This window comes from Phacochoerus africanus, chromosome 6 (assembly GCF_016906955.1).
Source record: "Phacochoerus africanus isolate WHEZ1 chromosome 6, ROS_Pafr_v1, whole genome shotgun sequence".
Taxonomy (NCBI): domain Eukaryota; kingdom Metazoa; phylum Chordata; class Mammalia; order Artiodactyla; family Suidae; genus Phacochoerus; species Phacochoerus africanus.
This window is the reverse complement of record NC_062549.1, coordinates 74,664,547-74,680,899: the sequence shown is the minus strand read 5'-3', so window position 1 is coordinate 74,680,899 and position 16,353 is coordinate 74,664,547. Positions and strand designations below refer to the sequence as shown.

The 16,353-nt window shown below is 42.5% G+C and overlaps 1 protein-coding gene across 2 annotated transcripts in view; it reads left to right on the top strand.

The window, feature by feature from the left end:
- UBXN2B (UBX domain protein 2B) overlaps positions 1-15,862 on the top strand; it is a 30,480-nt gene extending 14,618 nt beyond the window's left edge. Inside the window, exons 4-8 of one of the 2 annotated variants that reach the window (XM_047783885.1) lie at positions 633-716; positions 1,496-1,605; positions 5,282-5,419; positions 12,114-12,275; positions 13,765-15,862. In XM_047783885.1, the coding sequence (XP_047639841.1) occupies positions 633-716; positions 1,496-1,605; positions 5,282-5,419; positions 12,114-12,275; positions 13,765-13,927 (657 nt within the window). In that variant the 3' untranslated portion in view covers positions 13,928-15,862. The remainder of the gene's footprint in view (positions 1-632; positions 717-1,495; positions 1,606-5,281; positions 5,420-12,113; positions 12,276-13,764) is intronic. The other variant, XM_047783886.1, reaches the window with a different exon arrangement.
- The last annotated feature ends 491 nt before the right edge of the window (positions 15,863-16,353 follow it).

Genomic DNA, 16,353 nt, shown 5'->3' with positions numbered 1-16,353 from the left:
AGTCGGATGCATTTCTGCTGTGCCATGACAGGAACTCCAGTAATGGTGGGTTTTTAAGGTCTGTTTTACTTGAAAATATTATTTCATTGTATAAATGCATTTCTTGTTTAAGGTTGGCCTGGGCTATTTCAGCTGCTGAGTCACTAATGTTTTTATGGGAAGAAACATGATTTCCTACTAGAGTATACTCCTCTGTAACATAAGATCTTTATTTTAATAGAAAAATGTCCTGGAAATTATAAACTAGTCTGGATAATTACAGTTGATCTAGCTTTAAAATATATATCACAGGAGTTCCCATCGTGGCTCAGTGGAAACGAACCCAACTAATATCCATGAAGATGCATGTTCGCTCCCTGGCCTCGCTCAGTGGGTTAAGGATCTGGCGTTGCCGTGAGCTGTGGTGTAGGTCACAGAAGCTGCTTGGAGCTGGCATGGCTGTGGCTGTGGCTGTGGCTATGGTGTAAGCCTGCACTGTAGCTCCGATTTGACTGCTAGCCCGGGAACCTCCATATGCCACAGGTAAAGACCAAAATAAAATAAAAGAGAATAAAATAAAAAATCACACATTATCATAACATTTTGTTTAATAAGCCTTAGTGAATTTCTAGCTCATTTGCTGTGTGATTTAGTCTTTTACAGGTGGAGGATATAGATTGGGTAATTCCTTTTGTAAGCGATCTGAATACATCTATGGAGAAAGTCAATTGCAAGATGTAGGTATAGTAATGAAAATGAAAAATTGTACATTTTTGCCTCTAGTTACTACTGTTTGTTATGAAATTAAAATTAGATAATATAAATATAATATCTTTTTGTTCTGTTATTTTTTTGAAGCATGGATTAAAAAAACTGTGTTAAGTTTTCATTCTCAAATTTTGTATTTTGTATCTCAGTCATGCCTTGCGCTTAGAGATACATAACTATTTGTTGAAAGAAGGTATGATTCACTGTCCAATAAAGCTTACATATACGTTATAGTGATTATTAAAAATGGCATGCCATCATGATATAGAATTAGCTGAGTTATAAACATAGAAATGCCTAAAGTCATTTAGGGGCTGAAATTTGGGGGTTGTCCTTTCATTTTAGACACATATGGTTTTGCCCGGGAGGGTCCCTGGAGGTTGTGTCCTGCTCCCTGGCATGAATAGTGAGACTCATCTGCAGAGAAGAACAAGGGTACCGATGACGGAGAGGGGATGGGGTGGCCGCTGGGCACTCCTGTGACTCTGGTCTTCTCAGTGAACCACGAATAACTGCATTTCAAGGCCAGGGCCCAGCGGTGGGACCTTTGCTATTTTAGCCACTGTCAGTTTGTTAAGCTAAATACAGATCTGCTACACAAACACTCATGGTTTCATTTATGTCTTTATTTTAACCAAATAAAGAACAGGACAAATAATTCCATGTTTTAAATAAAGTAAATCATAAATATCATGTTTGGAAACTTAAAATTGTTTAATGATTCTTGTTTTTTTCCTATGCTCAAAAGGTTCAGATTTTGCTGAAACTCTGGAGCAATGGTTTCAGTTTAGATGATGGAGAATTGAGACCTTACAGTGACCCAACAAATGCCCAGTTTCTGGAGTCTGTTAAGAGAGGGTAAGATGTATTACTTGTATTCTACTTGTTACTGAGGGTGGGACTTGTTAAATTTTTAAACAGACCACTGTTCAATGATGCTCCACTGGTTTTTAAGAGCGAGGTACTAGAATATATTATGTTAGCATTTGCTTGGGGGAGGGGTGTTTTTCAGTATATAAAGGACATGCTGCTGTCTATAGGTTACTAATTCTTAGCTCGGCAGGGAGAGCAGTAGACATTGGTCTCTTTCAAAATTCAATGAAACTGTAGTTCCAATTGGAGAACAGACATAAAGTAATAAATTAGTGAGTTGGTTTGCAGGGAGCTGCCCATCCACTAAGCCACTGTCCTGCTTACCATTGACAAGGCGACTTGTTGCATGTATACCTGAAACTCAGCAACTTATATTAGAAACCTTTGCAAGTGGCACTACTGCTGGCAGAAGATTTCAGAAGGTTAGTTTAAAGTTACAATTTGTGGAGTACCTGTCATGGCTCAGTGGTCAACAAATCCGACTAGGAACCATGAGGTTTCAGGTTCAATCCCTGGCCTCGCTCAGTGGGTTAAAGATCTAGCATTGCCATGAGCTGTGATGTAGGTTGCAGACGCAGCTCAGATCCCGAGTTGCTGTGGCTCGGGTGTAGACCAGCGGCTACAGCTCTGATTAGACCCCTAGCCTGGGAACCTCCATATGCCGCGGAATCAGCCCTAGAAAAGGCAAAAAGAAAAAAATTAAAAAATAAAGTTATAATTTGTGAAAGTAAACCAGATTTACGGTGCTCTGACCCATTGAAAGAACATCGTAACTCACCAGCCCTTCCTGCTAAAGGACAAGAAATCAGTGATTTTGCTATGATGATGAAAGCTTTCCTGCATGATGCCCTCACTAGCTGACAGTGTGATCATCCCTAAGTTTAAATATAGCTAAACACCTTAGGCTGTTCATGAACTGGGATCTTTAGGTAGCAGTGAAGGGCTGGAGCAGGAAGTTATAGAATTGAGCGGGGGCTTTTCAAAGTGATAAAATCTGTCCAAGAAGAGCAGCTATAGTGGAGTGGAGATGAAACGTGTTGGAATTGAGCTGGTCAAGAAACTTTAAGGGAAGGACATTTTAGAACACTAATGGATTTTGAATTTGAATTCTACAAAGATAATGTCAGAACACCACAGAAAGGCAAGAAATGGTATAAGTGGTCTGGAAACCCTCAAGAAAGGTGGGAAGCTGTCCTGAGATAGTGGTAAATATGGAACTAAGAGCTGGAGTCCGTGCTGTGGACCTGGAAACCTACAGTCACTGGGGAGCCTGGCTTGGGGAGGCGCTTGTCTGCTGAGTGAAGAGCAACACTCCTGTTGAAATTGACTCTTACCTCAGTACGGTGGGAGAAGAGAACACGATGGTGAATGTGCTGTAATATGGGTCAAAACTAGTTTATTACTAAATGCAAACACTCGGGAAACTTTGTGGGCTAATGTTCACTGACTCAGGGCTACTTAAGAGAGTTTCTCTCATTTGAGCCAACACCATAGCCTCAGGTACAAATTATGATCAAGGACAGTTTTAGAAAAGACTCCTTGAAAAAAAGTGATCGCGGTCAGAGAGTGGTCGTCAACTGTGTAATCACTGCCCTCTTTTCATAGCAAATATAACACCACCTTCACTATCCTCAGTGAAGACTTTACAGATAATACAATCTATCTATGCATTTTATTTCCCCAAACAATTTATCTTGAATATGGTGAAGAAGTGAGGAAGGTTATTTATTATAAAATTAGACATACTTCAGTTTATAAACGCCCGGGTGTGACACCCCAGGTAGCATAACAGAGAAGTCCAATAGTTAGCATCTGTGTGCAGTCAGGCCCTTCTCATGTAAATGTGACAAACATGAAACAGCATAACGGGGTGTGTGAAGATAGCAGCTTAATTACTTTAAGTGACACGCGGTCAGGGACTTGGTAGGGTTCCAAACAAAACAAAGTTCAGTGTTGGGTTTATATGGCAGATGAGTTCCTGGAAAAAACAATTTTTGCGTATATGTGGGGTGGAGCCTGAGCCTTAGGTTTTAGGCTCAGATGTTATAAACAGCATTGTCATCCATGTGACTCTGGCGGGGGCCCTCTGTTTCTGTGGAACCTGAGACAAATCTTCACTGGGCAAGAGGGACCCCCGACCCCTGCCACGGTCCTGACGCCAAAGGAGGGGAGCACTCACACGTAGCACGACAGTCAGAGTCACCCCAGCAAACTTCTAGACTCCCCAGGGGACTTAGCAATAAGTATCTACATCAACCATCATGTCCTCCCAGGGTTTCTAGTGCCGACTTAGCTGTAAATTGCTGCCCAGCAGTTCGGCTTTCTTACGCTCAGAAGCACTGCAGCTTCACCGTGACAACAAAATTCCCAGGGTGGAGAGTCACTAAGGAGAAATCTATTGCAGCACTAAGAAAGAAATACAACTGTAAATATAATAAATTCATTGAGTAGTAAAAAAAGAAAAAGAAAAAAATACCTCTGGGAACTAATCAATCATCACAGGAATTTTTAAATTGTAAATGAAGCAAAAATGGCTCTTTTCAAGCTCATAACTTAACTATAGCAGTTTCAGCTGTATAGACTTATTTTCTAAAAAGTTAACTAAAACCTTTTTCCCTTTTTAAAAAAGTTTCTTATTTTTTTATACAGTTTTAAAGGTTACACCCAATAGTGTGTACCTCCCACTCTGCCACCCCCATGTTGCTCCCCACTGGTAATGACTGGATCTCTGAATCTGCTTTTTTTTTTTGGTCTTTTTGTCTTTTTAGGGCTGCACCCCTGGCCTATGGAGGTTCCCAGGCTAGGGGTCTAATAAGATCTGTAACTGCCAGCCTGCACCACAGCCACAGCAATGCCGGATCCAGGTCACATCTGTGATCTACACCACAGCCCATGGCAACGCCAGATCCTTAACCCACTAAATGAGGTCAGGGATCAAGCCCGCAACCTCATGATTCCTATTCAGATTCATTTCTGCTGCGCCACGGTGGGAACTCCCTGAGTCTGCTTCTTATTTTGTTATATTCATTAGTTTTCTGTGTTTTTTAGATTCTACATGTCAGATCATACGGTATTTGTCTTTGACTTATTTCGGTTAGCATAATGACCTCCAAGTCCATCCACGTTGCTGCAGATGGCAAAATTTTGGTTTTTTTTATGGCCAAGTAGCATTCAGTTGTGTGTATGTCTGTCTGTCTATATATATATACACACACCACATCTTTATTTTTTCATGTGGATATAAAATATATGGAACTCAGTTTGATGTCTAATATTATGAGGTTTCCTATGTTTTAAAATATCACCTCTTCTTTATCCACTCTTCTGTGGATGGACACAGGTTGCTGCCATACCTTGGCAGTTGTAAATAATGCTGCTATGAACATTGGGGTGCATGTATCTTTACAAATTAGTGTTTTTGCTTTTTTCAGGTATATGCCCGGGTATGGAATTGTTGGGTCCGATAGTAGTTCTAGTTTTAGTTTTTGGAGGAACCGCCACACTGTTCTGCACAGTGGCTGCTCCAGTTCACATTCCCCCCAACTGTGTACGGAGCTTCCCTTTTCTCCACATCCTCGCCAACATTTGTTATTTTGTTCTCTTGATGACAGCCATTCTGGCAGGCGTGAGGTGATCTCCTTGTGGTTTTCCCTTTTTTAAGAGAGATTCCCCTGGAGCTTCAGCGGCTGGTCCGTGGAGGCCATGTGAACTTGGATATGGAGGACCATCAGGATCAGGAGTATGTCAAGCCCAGGCTGAGGTTCAAGGCTTTCAGTGGAGAGGGACAGAAACTTGGAAGGTAAGATCCTAGCTGAGAAAAACACTTGTCTTGTTCAATATGCATTTGCTTTGAAAAGAAAAGCAAAATCACCTAAAAGTAAAAACTAAAATACGAACTGTATAGACCTTGCTGATGGAATTAGATGTGCAAATCTGGTGATAGTGTTGGCAGGTAATACTTAGACAGCAGGTACCACATTCCTGGCCCTCTAGGCACGTTCGCCTGCATTGACCCTCTAATCATCACAACAGCTCCTTGGCATAGGTCCTGTTATTACTCCTTATGTATTGCAGTCGTTTGCCATGGGTGAGCTAGGAAGTCATCAGTCTGCGGGGGTCACACCAGGCACTTAGGCTATGGAGCCTGTGCTCTTTACCACCGAGCCATCATCCCGCCTGTTTCTGATTACGATTTCGTGGGCTCAGAGAGGGGAAATGTTGATGAACTGAAAACCCTAGCTACTTTAGGTCACAGCTATAAGCATCCCTTTGCCATAGGTAGCTGTTGAGCTCCCAAAGCAAAAGCAGTGTGCTTAATTTGGTTATTTGCCATATATTTTAAGCAGCCAAACTCTTCCTTCAAGTTATAGAAACAGATATAGAACTCTGATTGTAGGAAGAGGGAATTTTCTCTGAGGCATTTTCCAAAGAACCCCGGGACTTTGCCAAGCATGATTCAGACAAAGCCAGCATGCATGGTGGAATGTCTTGAGTGGGCTCCCTTGTAACAGCCACAGCTCGGCTCTTCCTGAGCCTTGTAAAGTGTGCAGGTGGAGCGTGACCGTCCCTTTGTCCACACGTTACTGCAGGTGGCGTGCTGAACTGTGGCTGAACTTCCAGCATCCCTTTTGTACACGCTTTGTCCTTTCCATGCGAGTCCTTCCCCTCCAGGTTTTTTCCAGGTGCCTTGTGCACACAGGTTCTCTTTCCTCACTCATTTCCCAGCAAAGGAACGAATTCAGTATCTGTTCTTTCACCTGTCTTATATCTCAAGTCTCCCTTTCTATATCTTCGTCTCTGATGAGAGGCTGACTTCTGAGATCTGTGGAGTGCACAGGAACAGGAATTGACCTGGCTTTTAGGACAGATCTGCTTGGAACTTTTCACTCTCATCTCCTTACTGCCAACACAGTCAGGCTTCTCCTGAATCATTCTATTTCTTCCCTCCTTTTGATTTTATAACTCTGACCCCAGATTTTTTTTTTCTTTCTTTTTTTTTTTTTTTTTTTTTGGCTGCATCATGCAGCCACTTGATGTGGAATCTCAGTTCCCAGACTGGAGATTAAAAGTGCCAAATCTAGGAGTTCCCATCGTGGCGCAGTGGAAACGAATCTGAGTAGTATCCATGAGGCTGCAGGTTCGATCTCTGGCCTTGCTCAGTGGGTTAATGATCCAGCGTTGCATGAGCTGTGCTGTGGGTCGCAGACTCGGATGCCGCATTGCTGTGGCTCTGGGTAGGCCAGCAGCAACAGCTCTGAATAGAGCCCTAGCCTGGGAACCTCCACATGCCATGCATGTAGCCCTAAAAAGACAAAAGACAAAAAATAAATAAAGTGCCAAATCTAACCACTAGGCCACCAGAAACTCCTACTCAGATACTTCTTTTAATATTTTTCAGCACTTCTCTTTTATGACTTAATATTTACTGATGTGGTAGTTTTTAATTAAAACCCAAGTAAAATGCCCAATTATCTCTTTGTTTCATATATATTCTTTATATTTACATTCGTGACCAAGAATTAATGTTAGAGTGCGTATCTTTGTTAGTAGAAGTACAGTTGACTCTTGAACAACTCAGACTGTGGAACCAGGGCCACCGACTCTGAACAGTCAAATCCTCTCTTATAACTGATAGTTGGCTCTGTATCCACAATTCCCCACAAATTCGGCCAGCCGAAGATCATGCAGTACTCTATACTAGATCGTGTAATAGCAGTTGCTATTGAAGAAAAGCCACGCATAAGTGGACCTGCCCAGCTCAAACCCATGTTGGTCCAGAGTCACCTGTATAGCAAACCTAGAATTGAAACCGAAGAAGGTTGCCTAAAGGGAAGGCAGCTGAGAAGACCCAGTGATTATAACTGGCAACCACACTCACAAAAAGGATTTTTTTATCTGATCGCAATATAAATTCCAGCCTTTTCCTCATAAGGCAGATAACTAGAGAAAATGACCAAAGAAAAGAAAATGAGGGAGGAGAATGGCAAAGATATGTGGTGATGATGCTGTGTTAGTCATTAGTCATAAAGGTCAGGGTTTTTGATTACAGAAAACAGAATCTACTTGCTGTATTAAATAGTAAGAATTTTCTTACAGAGCCTTGGACAATTTATAGGATTTCTGGAAGAGTTAACACACCAAGCTTCCCTTGGTCAGGAGAAGCAAATACAATGGAGAACTTTCTAGAGAAGGCCTCCTGTGTCCCCATCAGTTGCTCAGTGCCCATGAAGCCAGGGCCCAGAACCTGACCCTCCCACCAGGATGGCACTAGGAGAACCACGCGCCTCTAGCACCTTGGGCACCAAGAGCCACATCATCACTTCACAGTCTCAAACCTGCTGGAGGAAGGGTAGATGTACACGATCCTGGCCACAAGGGAGTCTGGGAAGTGTAATCCTTAGCATTTTCAGCTTCTGTTATTTAGGAAATTTCCACTAGGAGATCAGCATGCTGGTATGAGCCTCGTTAAACCCATGAGTCCCAGCGTGGAATTGTTGAGTACGTGTATTCTGAGAGAGTGAGGATAGCATGGACATGTCAGAAGGCTTCACATTAAGAAATATTTTAAAATACAGGGCATTCCCTTTGTGACTCAGTGAGTTAAGAACCCAGCATAGGATCCATGAGGATGCTGGTTTAATCCCTGGCCTCGCTCAGTGGCTTAAGGATCAGATGGGTTTCATACTTATTTTCTGAGGAGACAGATGATTTAAAAAAAAACAAAAAGAACAGAAGTTCCCGTTGTGGTTCAGTGGGTTAAGAATCCGACTAGTATCCATAAGGATGTGGGTTCGATCCCTGGCCTCGCTCAGTGGGTTAAGGATCCTGCATTGCCGTGAGCTGTGGTGTAGGTTGTAGACACAGCTTGGATCCCATGTAGCTGCGGCTGTGGTGTAGGCCTGCAGCTGCAGCTCAGATTCTACCCCTAGCCTAGGAACTTCCATATGCCGCAGGTGCAGCCCTAAAAAGATTTAAAAAAAAAAAAAGATAATTAGAAATGATTCAGTAGTTAGCAATCTAATTGCAAACATAACTTTACATAGATGGAAACTAAATTTATTGTGGTATAAAATTATTATGGGGTAATCCTAATGCAATACAAATTTAACCCAGTACCCTCACATAAAGTTGTAGGAGCAGGCGAGTCACAGCTGTAGAGCTGCAGGTTCACGGTGGTCGAATAGGACAGTTTCTGAGTAAAAATGAGCTTGGCAAACCAGGTAGAGCTAGAACGTCTCAGAGTCACTTTACCGGCAGGACTAACAAATGGACATTCACAGTAGGCTTTTGAGCTGGTGTGTGATGATAAAAATCGTGTTTGGAATTTCCTGCCTAAGAGCAGTCACTGCCGCCTGTCACACTGTGCATCCAAAAGGTTCCAGTTGCCATTTTCCCCCTTCCAGCCACTACACCTGACATGTGACTTTGTCTTGGTCCCCAGACCCTTGATCAGCCTCTCTTCTCCAGAGTCTAAAGGCCCTTCCTGCCTGCCTTTGCTTCATTTCCCGACATGGCAGTTCCGCAGCCCTGCTTACACTGTGCAGCCCGGGCTGGGTCTGCCTGTGCGGTTCGGTGCTGTCTGCCCAGCAGGGGGCTGGCCTCTCCTGCTCTCCAAGGACTGCTCCCAAGGCTCCCCACCTCCCTTTAGTCCCCTCCCCCGACCCTCCCCCCACCAGCAGCTTCCCTGAGAAAATAGAGCCTAACAAGAATTAGCTTTATTACTATGTTGCTCTTAGTCTCTGAGTTTATTAAACGGTCCTCACCACTGCCCTTTAAGGTCTGGGGAATCAACCCACCTCCAAGCTACATCCTTTCCTCCATTTGGCCTAGAAAGCCTGTTGTAGCAATTAACTTTCCTCTTCTAAAATTTTTCTTTTTACTGTAACTTTTGAAATGTACATACAGTATATTTAAAATGTCACTACGGCTTGATAAATTGAATGATGAGATATTTGAAGTAACAAGCAGCTGTGACTTTGAAAGTTAAAGTTAATGTCACTTTTTAAAGTGACACTAACTTCAAAAAGTAACACTAGGAGTTTCCCGTTGTCGTGTCGCAGTGGAAACGAATCCGACTAGAAACCATGAGGTTGCAGGTTCTATCCCTGGCCTTGCTCAGTAGGTTAAGGATCCGGTGTTGCTGTTGCTGTAGTGTAGGCTGGTGGCAACAGCTGCGATTGGACCCCAGGTGAGAAAGCTCAGGTTCATTGCGGGTTCTTTCCACGACATAAAGCTGCCTCATATTGCTGTTTGTGTACTCTAATCCTTTCTGTTTAAAATAGATTCTGACCAGGTAAGCTTCTGCTGAAAACATCAAACTAAAGAAATAGCTTCCTTAGCTATTTCCTGGCACTTATTTTAGAACGAATTTCAGTAGTGTAGGCCGGTGGCAACAGCTGCGATTGGACCCCTAGCCTGGGAATTTCCATATGCCGCGGGTGCGGTCCTGAAAAAAAGACAAAAGACAAAAAAAAAAGTAACACTAACCAGCTTGTTCACTGCCTCTCTTTGCGGCTGTCTCTGTAACTGAGGTTTCCTTCCCTGTAAAATGAGGTGATTGGCCCAAGTTATCTTGAAAGTTCATTCCAGTCCTCAGTGTTATATTCCCTGCAGTTTCATATGACATACACACATCTTACAAAGAAGCACATGAAAGCTTTTCTTTCCTGGAGTCCCCGCCCTGTAATTAGTTTGATGTTTTCAGCAGAAGCTTACCTGGTCAGAATCTATTTTAAACAGAAAGGATTAGAGTACACAAACAGCAATATGAGGCAGCTTTATGTCGTGGAAAGAACCCGCAATGAACCTGAGCTTTCTCACCTGGCGGTGGCCGATGACAGTAACTTTCCCTTCCCTGATTGTTAGGATGAGAGCCCCAGTGCTATCGGCTAACTGGGAGGCAGAGCCAGCTCTGTGAGAGCACTAGTCCATGTGTGCCTGATGCATTTCCCCTTTACAGCAGCACTGCCGTCCAAGCTCACAGAGGAGGAAACTTGGGCACAAAGAAGTGAAGTGACTGGGGGGAGGGGCAGAATCAACCCTGGAGCTGCGCCCTGGAGCCCTGCCGTCACCTGCTGGGCAACAGTGCCTCCCTCCCTCAGATTCTAAATGAAATAACAGCAGCGGCAGAGGTGGTGCTGGTGGTGATGTGATAACACTGTGTAGACCTGGTTACCAGGGTGCAAAGGGAGGGCCAAGAGGCCCCCTGCCTTCATCGTCTCCCATCCCCTCGGCTTTCACCCTCTCACTGTGCAAGGCCAGGGCTGTTGGCACAGTTACCAGCTTGGCAGAGCAGCTGTTCCAGCCCTCAGTTCCAGTCTTGGAAGAAAAGTCCTTAATCCTGAGCAGTGATTGCAGATCCTCATTTTTTCCTTTTTCATATCTTTATCATCTACATTCTGAAATTTGTTCTAAAATAAGTGCCAGGAAATAGCTAAGGAAGCCAGAAGTATTAGCAGCAAGTGCCTGTTAATTTTCCCACTTTGCTGTATATTCTGAGAAGCTTTTAGGATGGGTGTGAGTCATGATGAGATAGGTTTACACTAGACTAAAACTCACATGCTCATAGGACTTTTATACTAATCTATGCTTATTTTTTTCAAAGGAACATCAGTTACAGGGTGCCCTCTAAGTCTCAGTATTTGAGAGAGTGCCAACATGAAGACTATCAAAGAATCCCTTCAGATGACTGAGGGGATTAAGATTTGATGGGTATAAAGAACTTGGCTAAATGTCTCTTAATTGGTTTTCATTTCTTAATCAAAAAACCCCCTATTTTTGATGTTCACTTTCTGCTTACAACCTCGGAGCATTCTGCTCACATTAGAAGGCACCAAGGTCACTAGTAATCACGGCCCAGCGGCCAGATACCCTGTCATACAAGGCTCCTTCTAAACTCATCACAGTAGATTAAATTTCACTTCTCACTAACACTTAGGAATTACTTCTCCTTTGAAAAGTAACTACTGAAATCAGATATTTTTAAATAACATCAACTAAGTTTAAATTCATAGCTAAGTGCTGATGATGTGTCCAAAAATAGCTGGTACCTCTGGAAACACTGTTGTCAGCACTACATTAAGGCTCATTGGTTGGATAGACTTATAGAACATAATTTTACTTCCCCCCACTTTCTAAATAATAGAACTGGGATTCGATGAGATTAATTTACTTACTCAAGTTCACCCAGTTACCAGAGCTGGGGTTGGAAACCACATCCGTCCGTGCTTGGGCTCGTCCCTGGGCGTCATCCCCAAGCTGCTCAGGTTTCTGACAGAAGACTCTTGCGAACGGTCTCAGGAAAGTGCAGAGGGATGAAGGAGGAAGGAGCACAGGGTTAGGCTTTCAAAAGAGGTTGGAAAAACTGAATCAGAATCACAGGATCCAAACACCGGTAACTGATGAGGGTGGAGGCTCCCCAGGCCGTATGCAGTCAGCGGGGCCGTACGGATTCTGGTCCCCATTCTCATCTTTCATCCTTCTTTCTTCCTTAGCCTCACACCCGAAATAGTCAGCACGCCGTCCTCCCCAGAAGAAGAGGAGAAGTCTCTGCTCAGCGCAGTTGTTCTCATTGATGATTCAGTGCCAACGACAAAAATTCAGATCAGATTAGCCGACGGGAGCCGCTTGATACAAAGATTCAATAGTACACACAGGTAAGCTTGCTGTCACTTGCTCTGTAAACCTGGATGCAGCTTGAGTAGGAAAGCGTATGAGACTCTTTAGATTTACTTTTGAAGTAAGTTTTTGACAAGACAAAAACTCCTAAAGGATAATAGCTGTGTGTAAGTGTAACACTCAGTGTTTAAACATCCTCTGTAAACTGTCCAAGTACCGATGCAGATCCAGATACCACTCAAAAATAAAGAAAATTGTTAAAATCTACAATTTTGCACTGTTGCTAAAACAATGTAAAGTTGAGTCAGATTTGATTTACTATAGTGAAACCTTATTTGGACTTCTTTAAAAATTTATGATAATTCTGGAGTTCCAGCTGTGGCCCATCGGAAACGAACCCAACTATTATCCATGAGGTTTTGGGTTCAACCTCTGGCCTCACTCAGTGGGTTAAGGATCTGGCGTTGCCATGAGCTGTGGTGTAGGTCGCAGACATGGCTCGGATCCCAAGTTGCTGTGACTGTGGTGTAGGCCAGCAGCTATAGCTCCATTTCGACCCCTACCCTGGGAACTTCCATGTACCATGGGTGTGGCCCTAAAAAGCCAAAAAAAAAAAAAAATATATATATATATATATATATACACATATATATATATATATATATATACATATATATATATATGATAATTCTGATTGGGGTTAACTTTCTTGATAACATAAATTTGTAGGGTAAATAAAGTTTAATTTTGCTGTCAATGAGTACTTCAGATAAATGGTTTTAAATGTCGTTTTAACATTTATTTGTACATTTGTTGTGCTAATAAGATATTTTTATTTGTTCCTTGTATCCCACTAAGAGATGCATTTATGATCTTAGTTGAGTTACTGTGTGTATGTTAAAGTGATTTTTAAAAATTATTATTCTAATTTACATTTCTCATAGTTACGGAATCACATTGATACAGACCAATCTAAGCTACCTTTTTCTAGGTCATGTGCTGCTGAGATATTTTATACTCTGAAAAAAGTAGGCCCAGTACTTTCAGTGTAATAACCTTGTTGACATTTATCTTATACATAATTAACCTCAAAATTGTGTCCTTTAACAGTGAAAGTAAATGTTAGATACAATCCAAAGTTAATCCTCAGATTTTTTTTTTCATTTTTTTAAGTTTTACTGAAGTATAGTTGATTTGCAATGTTGTGATCATTTCTCCTCTACAACACAGTGATTCGGTTATACATGTACACACAGCCATTCTTTCTCAGGTATGGATTATTATGGATTATTTCCCAGATAGGTGATCACAGAATATTGGGTAGAGTTCCCTCTGCTGTGCAGCAGCGCCCTGTGCTCACATTTTATCTCAAAACTAAGACAAATGTATCCATTGAAATTAAGGTTATAAGACATTTAAATAAGGATTATAATTGTGCGATTTTTTTTAAATTATCTAATTTTAGCTAAAAGCTTAAATGACAATAAAAGTTTTGTATCACAAATTGTTTTTGTTTTATTTCTTCAGGATCCTGGATGTTCGGGACTTTATTGTACAGTCCCGTCCCGAATTTGCAACTCTTGACTTTATTCTCGTGACTTCATTTCCAAACAAAGAGCTAACAGATGAAAGCCTGACACTACAAGAAGCAGATATTCTTAACACTGTGATACTCCAGCAACTAAAATGATACTGCTCCTGCCCATGCAGTAGCACGTAGGAACAATAATGTGCCATATTAGTGAGGAAAATACCTAGAGCGTAAAAAATTATTTTTATTATTTATACAGATGCATTTTGGTTTTATTCTTATTCTGTCGTCTAGCTTTAGCATAGATGAATTTGGACTAGGAATAGATTTTGAGGTAAATATGTTTGAGGTTTTAGTTGCAAGGGCTGTTTTCTGTTGATAGATTGTAAATATTCAGGCAGGCCAATTTGTTACATGCTCAGTTAATGTAATAGCATTTGTTTGCAGAGAAAATTAACAAAACCCCATTTTGATAAATGCATTTGGTGAATTTGCACTAAAGTTCTTGATGCTGCATTGATTAACAGCCATTAAGAAATCCTCTGATCTGATAGTTGAAAATTTTTCTGTAGTGCAATGCTGAAAAGTATCTCTATTCTGATCTTGAAATACTTTGATCAAATAGTTATTCCTCCTATTAAGATTTACACATCCTTTTTACTTGCTGATTTAGCTACTTTACTCTTGCCAAAAAATACAGTTTAGACTTAAAATATTTTCCAGAACTATGACCATCATAAATGAGAAACAAAGACATCAAGGCCAGCAGTTCTTGAGAAGATGTGTAAGACTCTGTTTTGAAATAGAGCAGTTACAGTCTCTCAGAGCCTGCCTTGATCACATTCATTTGTTCATTCAACACATTTGTCTAGGGTCCAGGACCCACTGTTTCTACTAAACACTGTTCTAAGTGGTCAACCCAGAATGTATTCTGCTCTGAGGCAAAACAAGTGTAGACATTCAGGAGTGTAAATCCTGTCGGCCAGACTGGATCTGAAGAATTACCAGCATGAATGTCTGCCTATGTGCTGAAGCCACGTGTTTCCTGATGGTGGAGGCTACAGCAGGAATGAAAGAAAGGCTTTTTCATCTTCCCAGATACCATTTCATCTTTAGTCACCACTCTGGGTTAGTTGTTTATGCTGCTGTAACAAGTTACTACAAATTCAGTGGCTTAAAATGGCCCAGGTTTCTTATACTTCCATAGGTCAGACGTCTCAGATGGGCCTCAGCAGCTGAAGTCAGGTGCCAGCAGGGCTGCGTTCCTTGGGGGAGGCTCTAGAGGAGAAATGTCTCCTTGCCTTACAGTTCTAGAGGCCACTGCATTCCTTGGCCTGTGGCTTCCTTTTTCTGTCTTCACAGCCAGCAACGTTATGTCTCTTTCCCTCTTCTCTGTTCATCACATTTCTTTGACAACAGCCAGGAAAGGCTCTCTGCTTTTAAGGACTCATGTAATTAGATTGGCTGTACTAGATAGTCTGGGATTATCTCCCCATCATGTGGTCCATAGTAGCCCCAAATCCCTGAAGTCCCCTTTGCCATGTAAGGTGACATGTCACAGGTTTCTTCTGGAGGCACCAGGGGTGGTCTGTTCTTTGCCTCTTTCACCTCAGAGACACTGCTGGCACCCCTTCACTTACGGCTGTATCCCTCGGATCCACTTTTGTCCCGGCATCTTTTACTACAGGCTGTTATTCTCTGGCTTTCTTCTTACAGGGACCCTAGTGGTTACAGTTGGTTAGCCTGGTCGTTCAGGGTGATCTCATCTCAAAGTGCTTAACCTCATCACATCCGCAAAGTCTCTTCTACCACATAGGGTAACAAATTCGTAGGTTTGGGGATTAGAATGTGAACACTTGAGGGAGCGCTATATCCACCACAGTCCACTCCCGCCCGGAGATTCACGTTCCACATAAACGTCACCCCTTCCCCAAGTGCTCGGAATCCTTGGTCCATTACAACATCAACCTAAATTGCAAAACCTTAACCTGCATCTCACCAGCTCAGAGGTCCCAAAACTCACTTAAATCATCGCAGTCAAGTAGGAGTGAGGGAGTTCCCGTCGTGGAACCATGAGGTTGTGGGTTCGATCCCTGGCCTTGCTTCAGTGGGTTAAATATCCAGCGTTGCCGTGAGCTGTGGTGTAGGTCACAGACGCGGCTCGGATCCCGCATTGCTGTGGCTCTGGTGTAGGCCAGTGGCTACAGCTCTGATTCCACCCCTAGCCTGAGAATCTCCATATGCCACAGGAGCGGCTCTAGAAAAGGCAGAAAGACAAAGAAAAAAAAAAAAAGTAGGAGTGAGGATCGGAGTATGATTCCTGGGACAAGGTTTCTCCAGCTGGGCCCCTGTGAACCCAGGAAACCAGTTATCTGCTCCCAAATGTAATGATAAGACAGGCAGAGAATAATAGTTGCAGACATTCCCGTTCAAAAAAACAGAAGATGGAATGAAAAAGAAGGAGCCACCAGTGTCAAGCAGTTGGGAAGTTGCACCAGGCACTGCATTAGGTTCAAAGCCAGGGAGTATCTGTGCCCACAGCAGCAGCATCTAGGCTTGAGACTGTCACTCAGTCACCTCTTTTT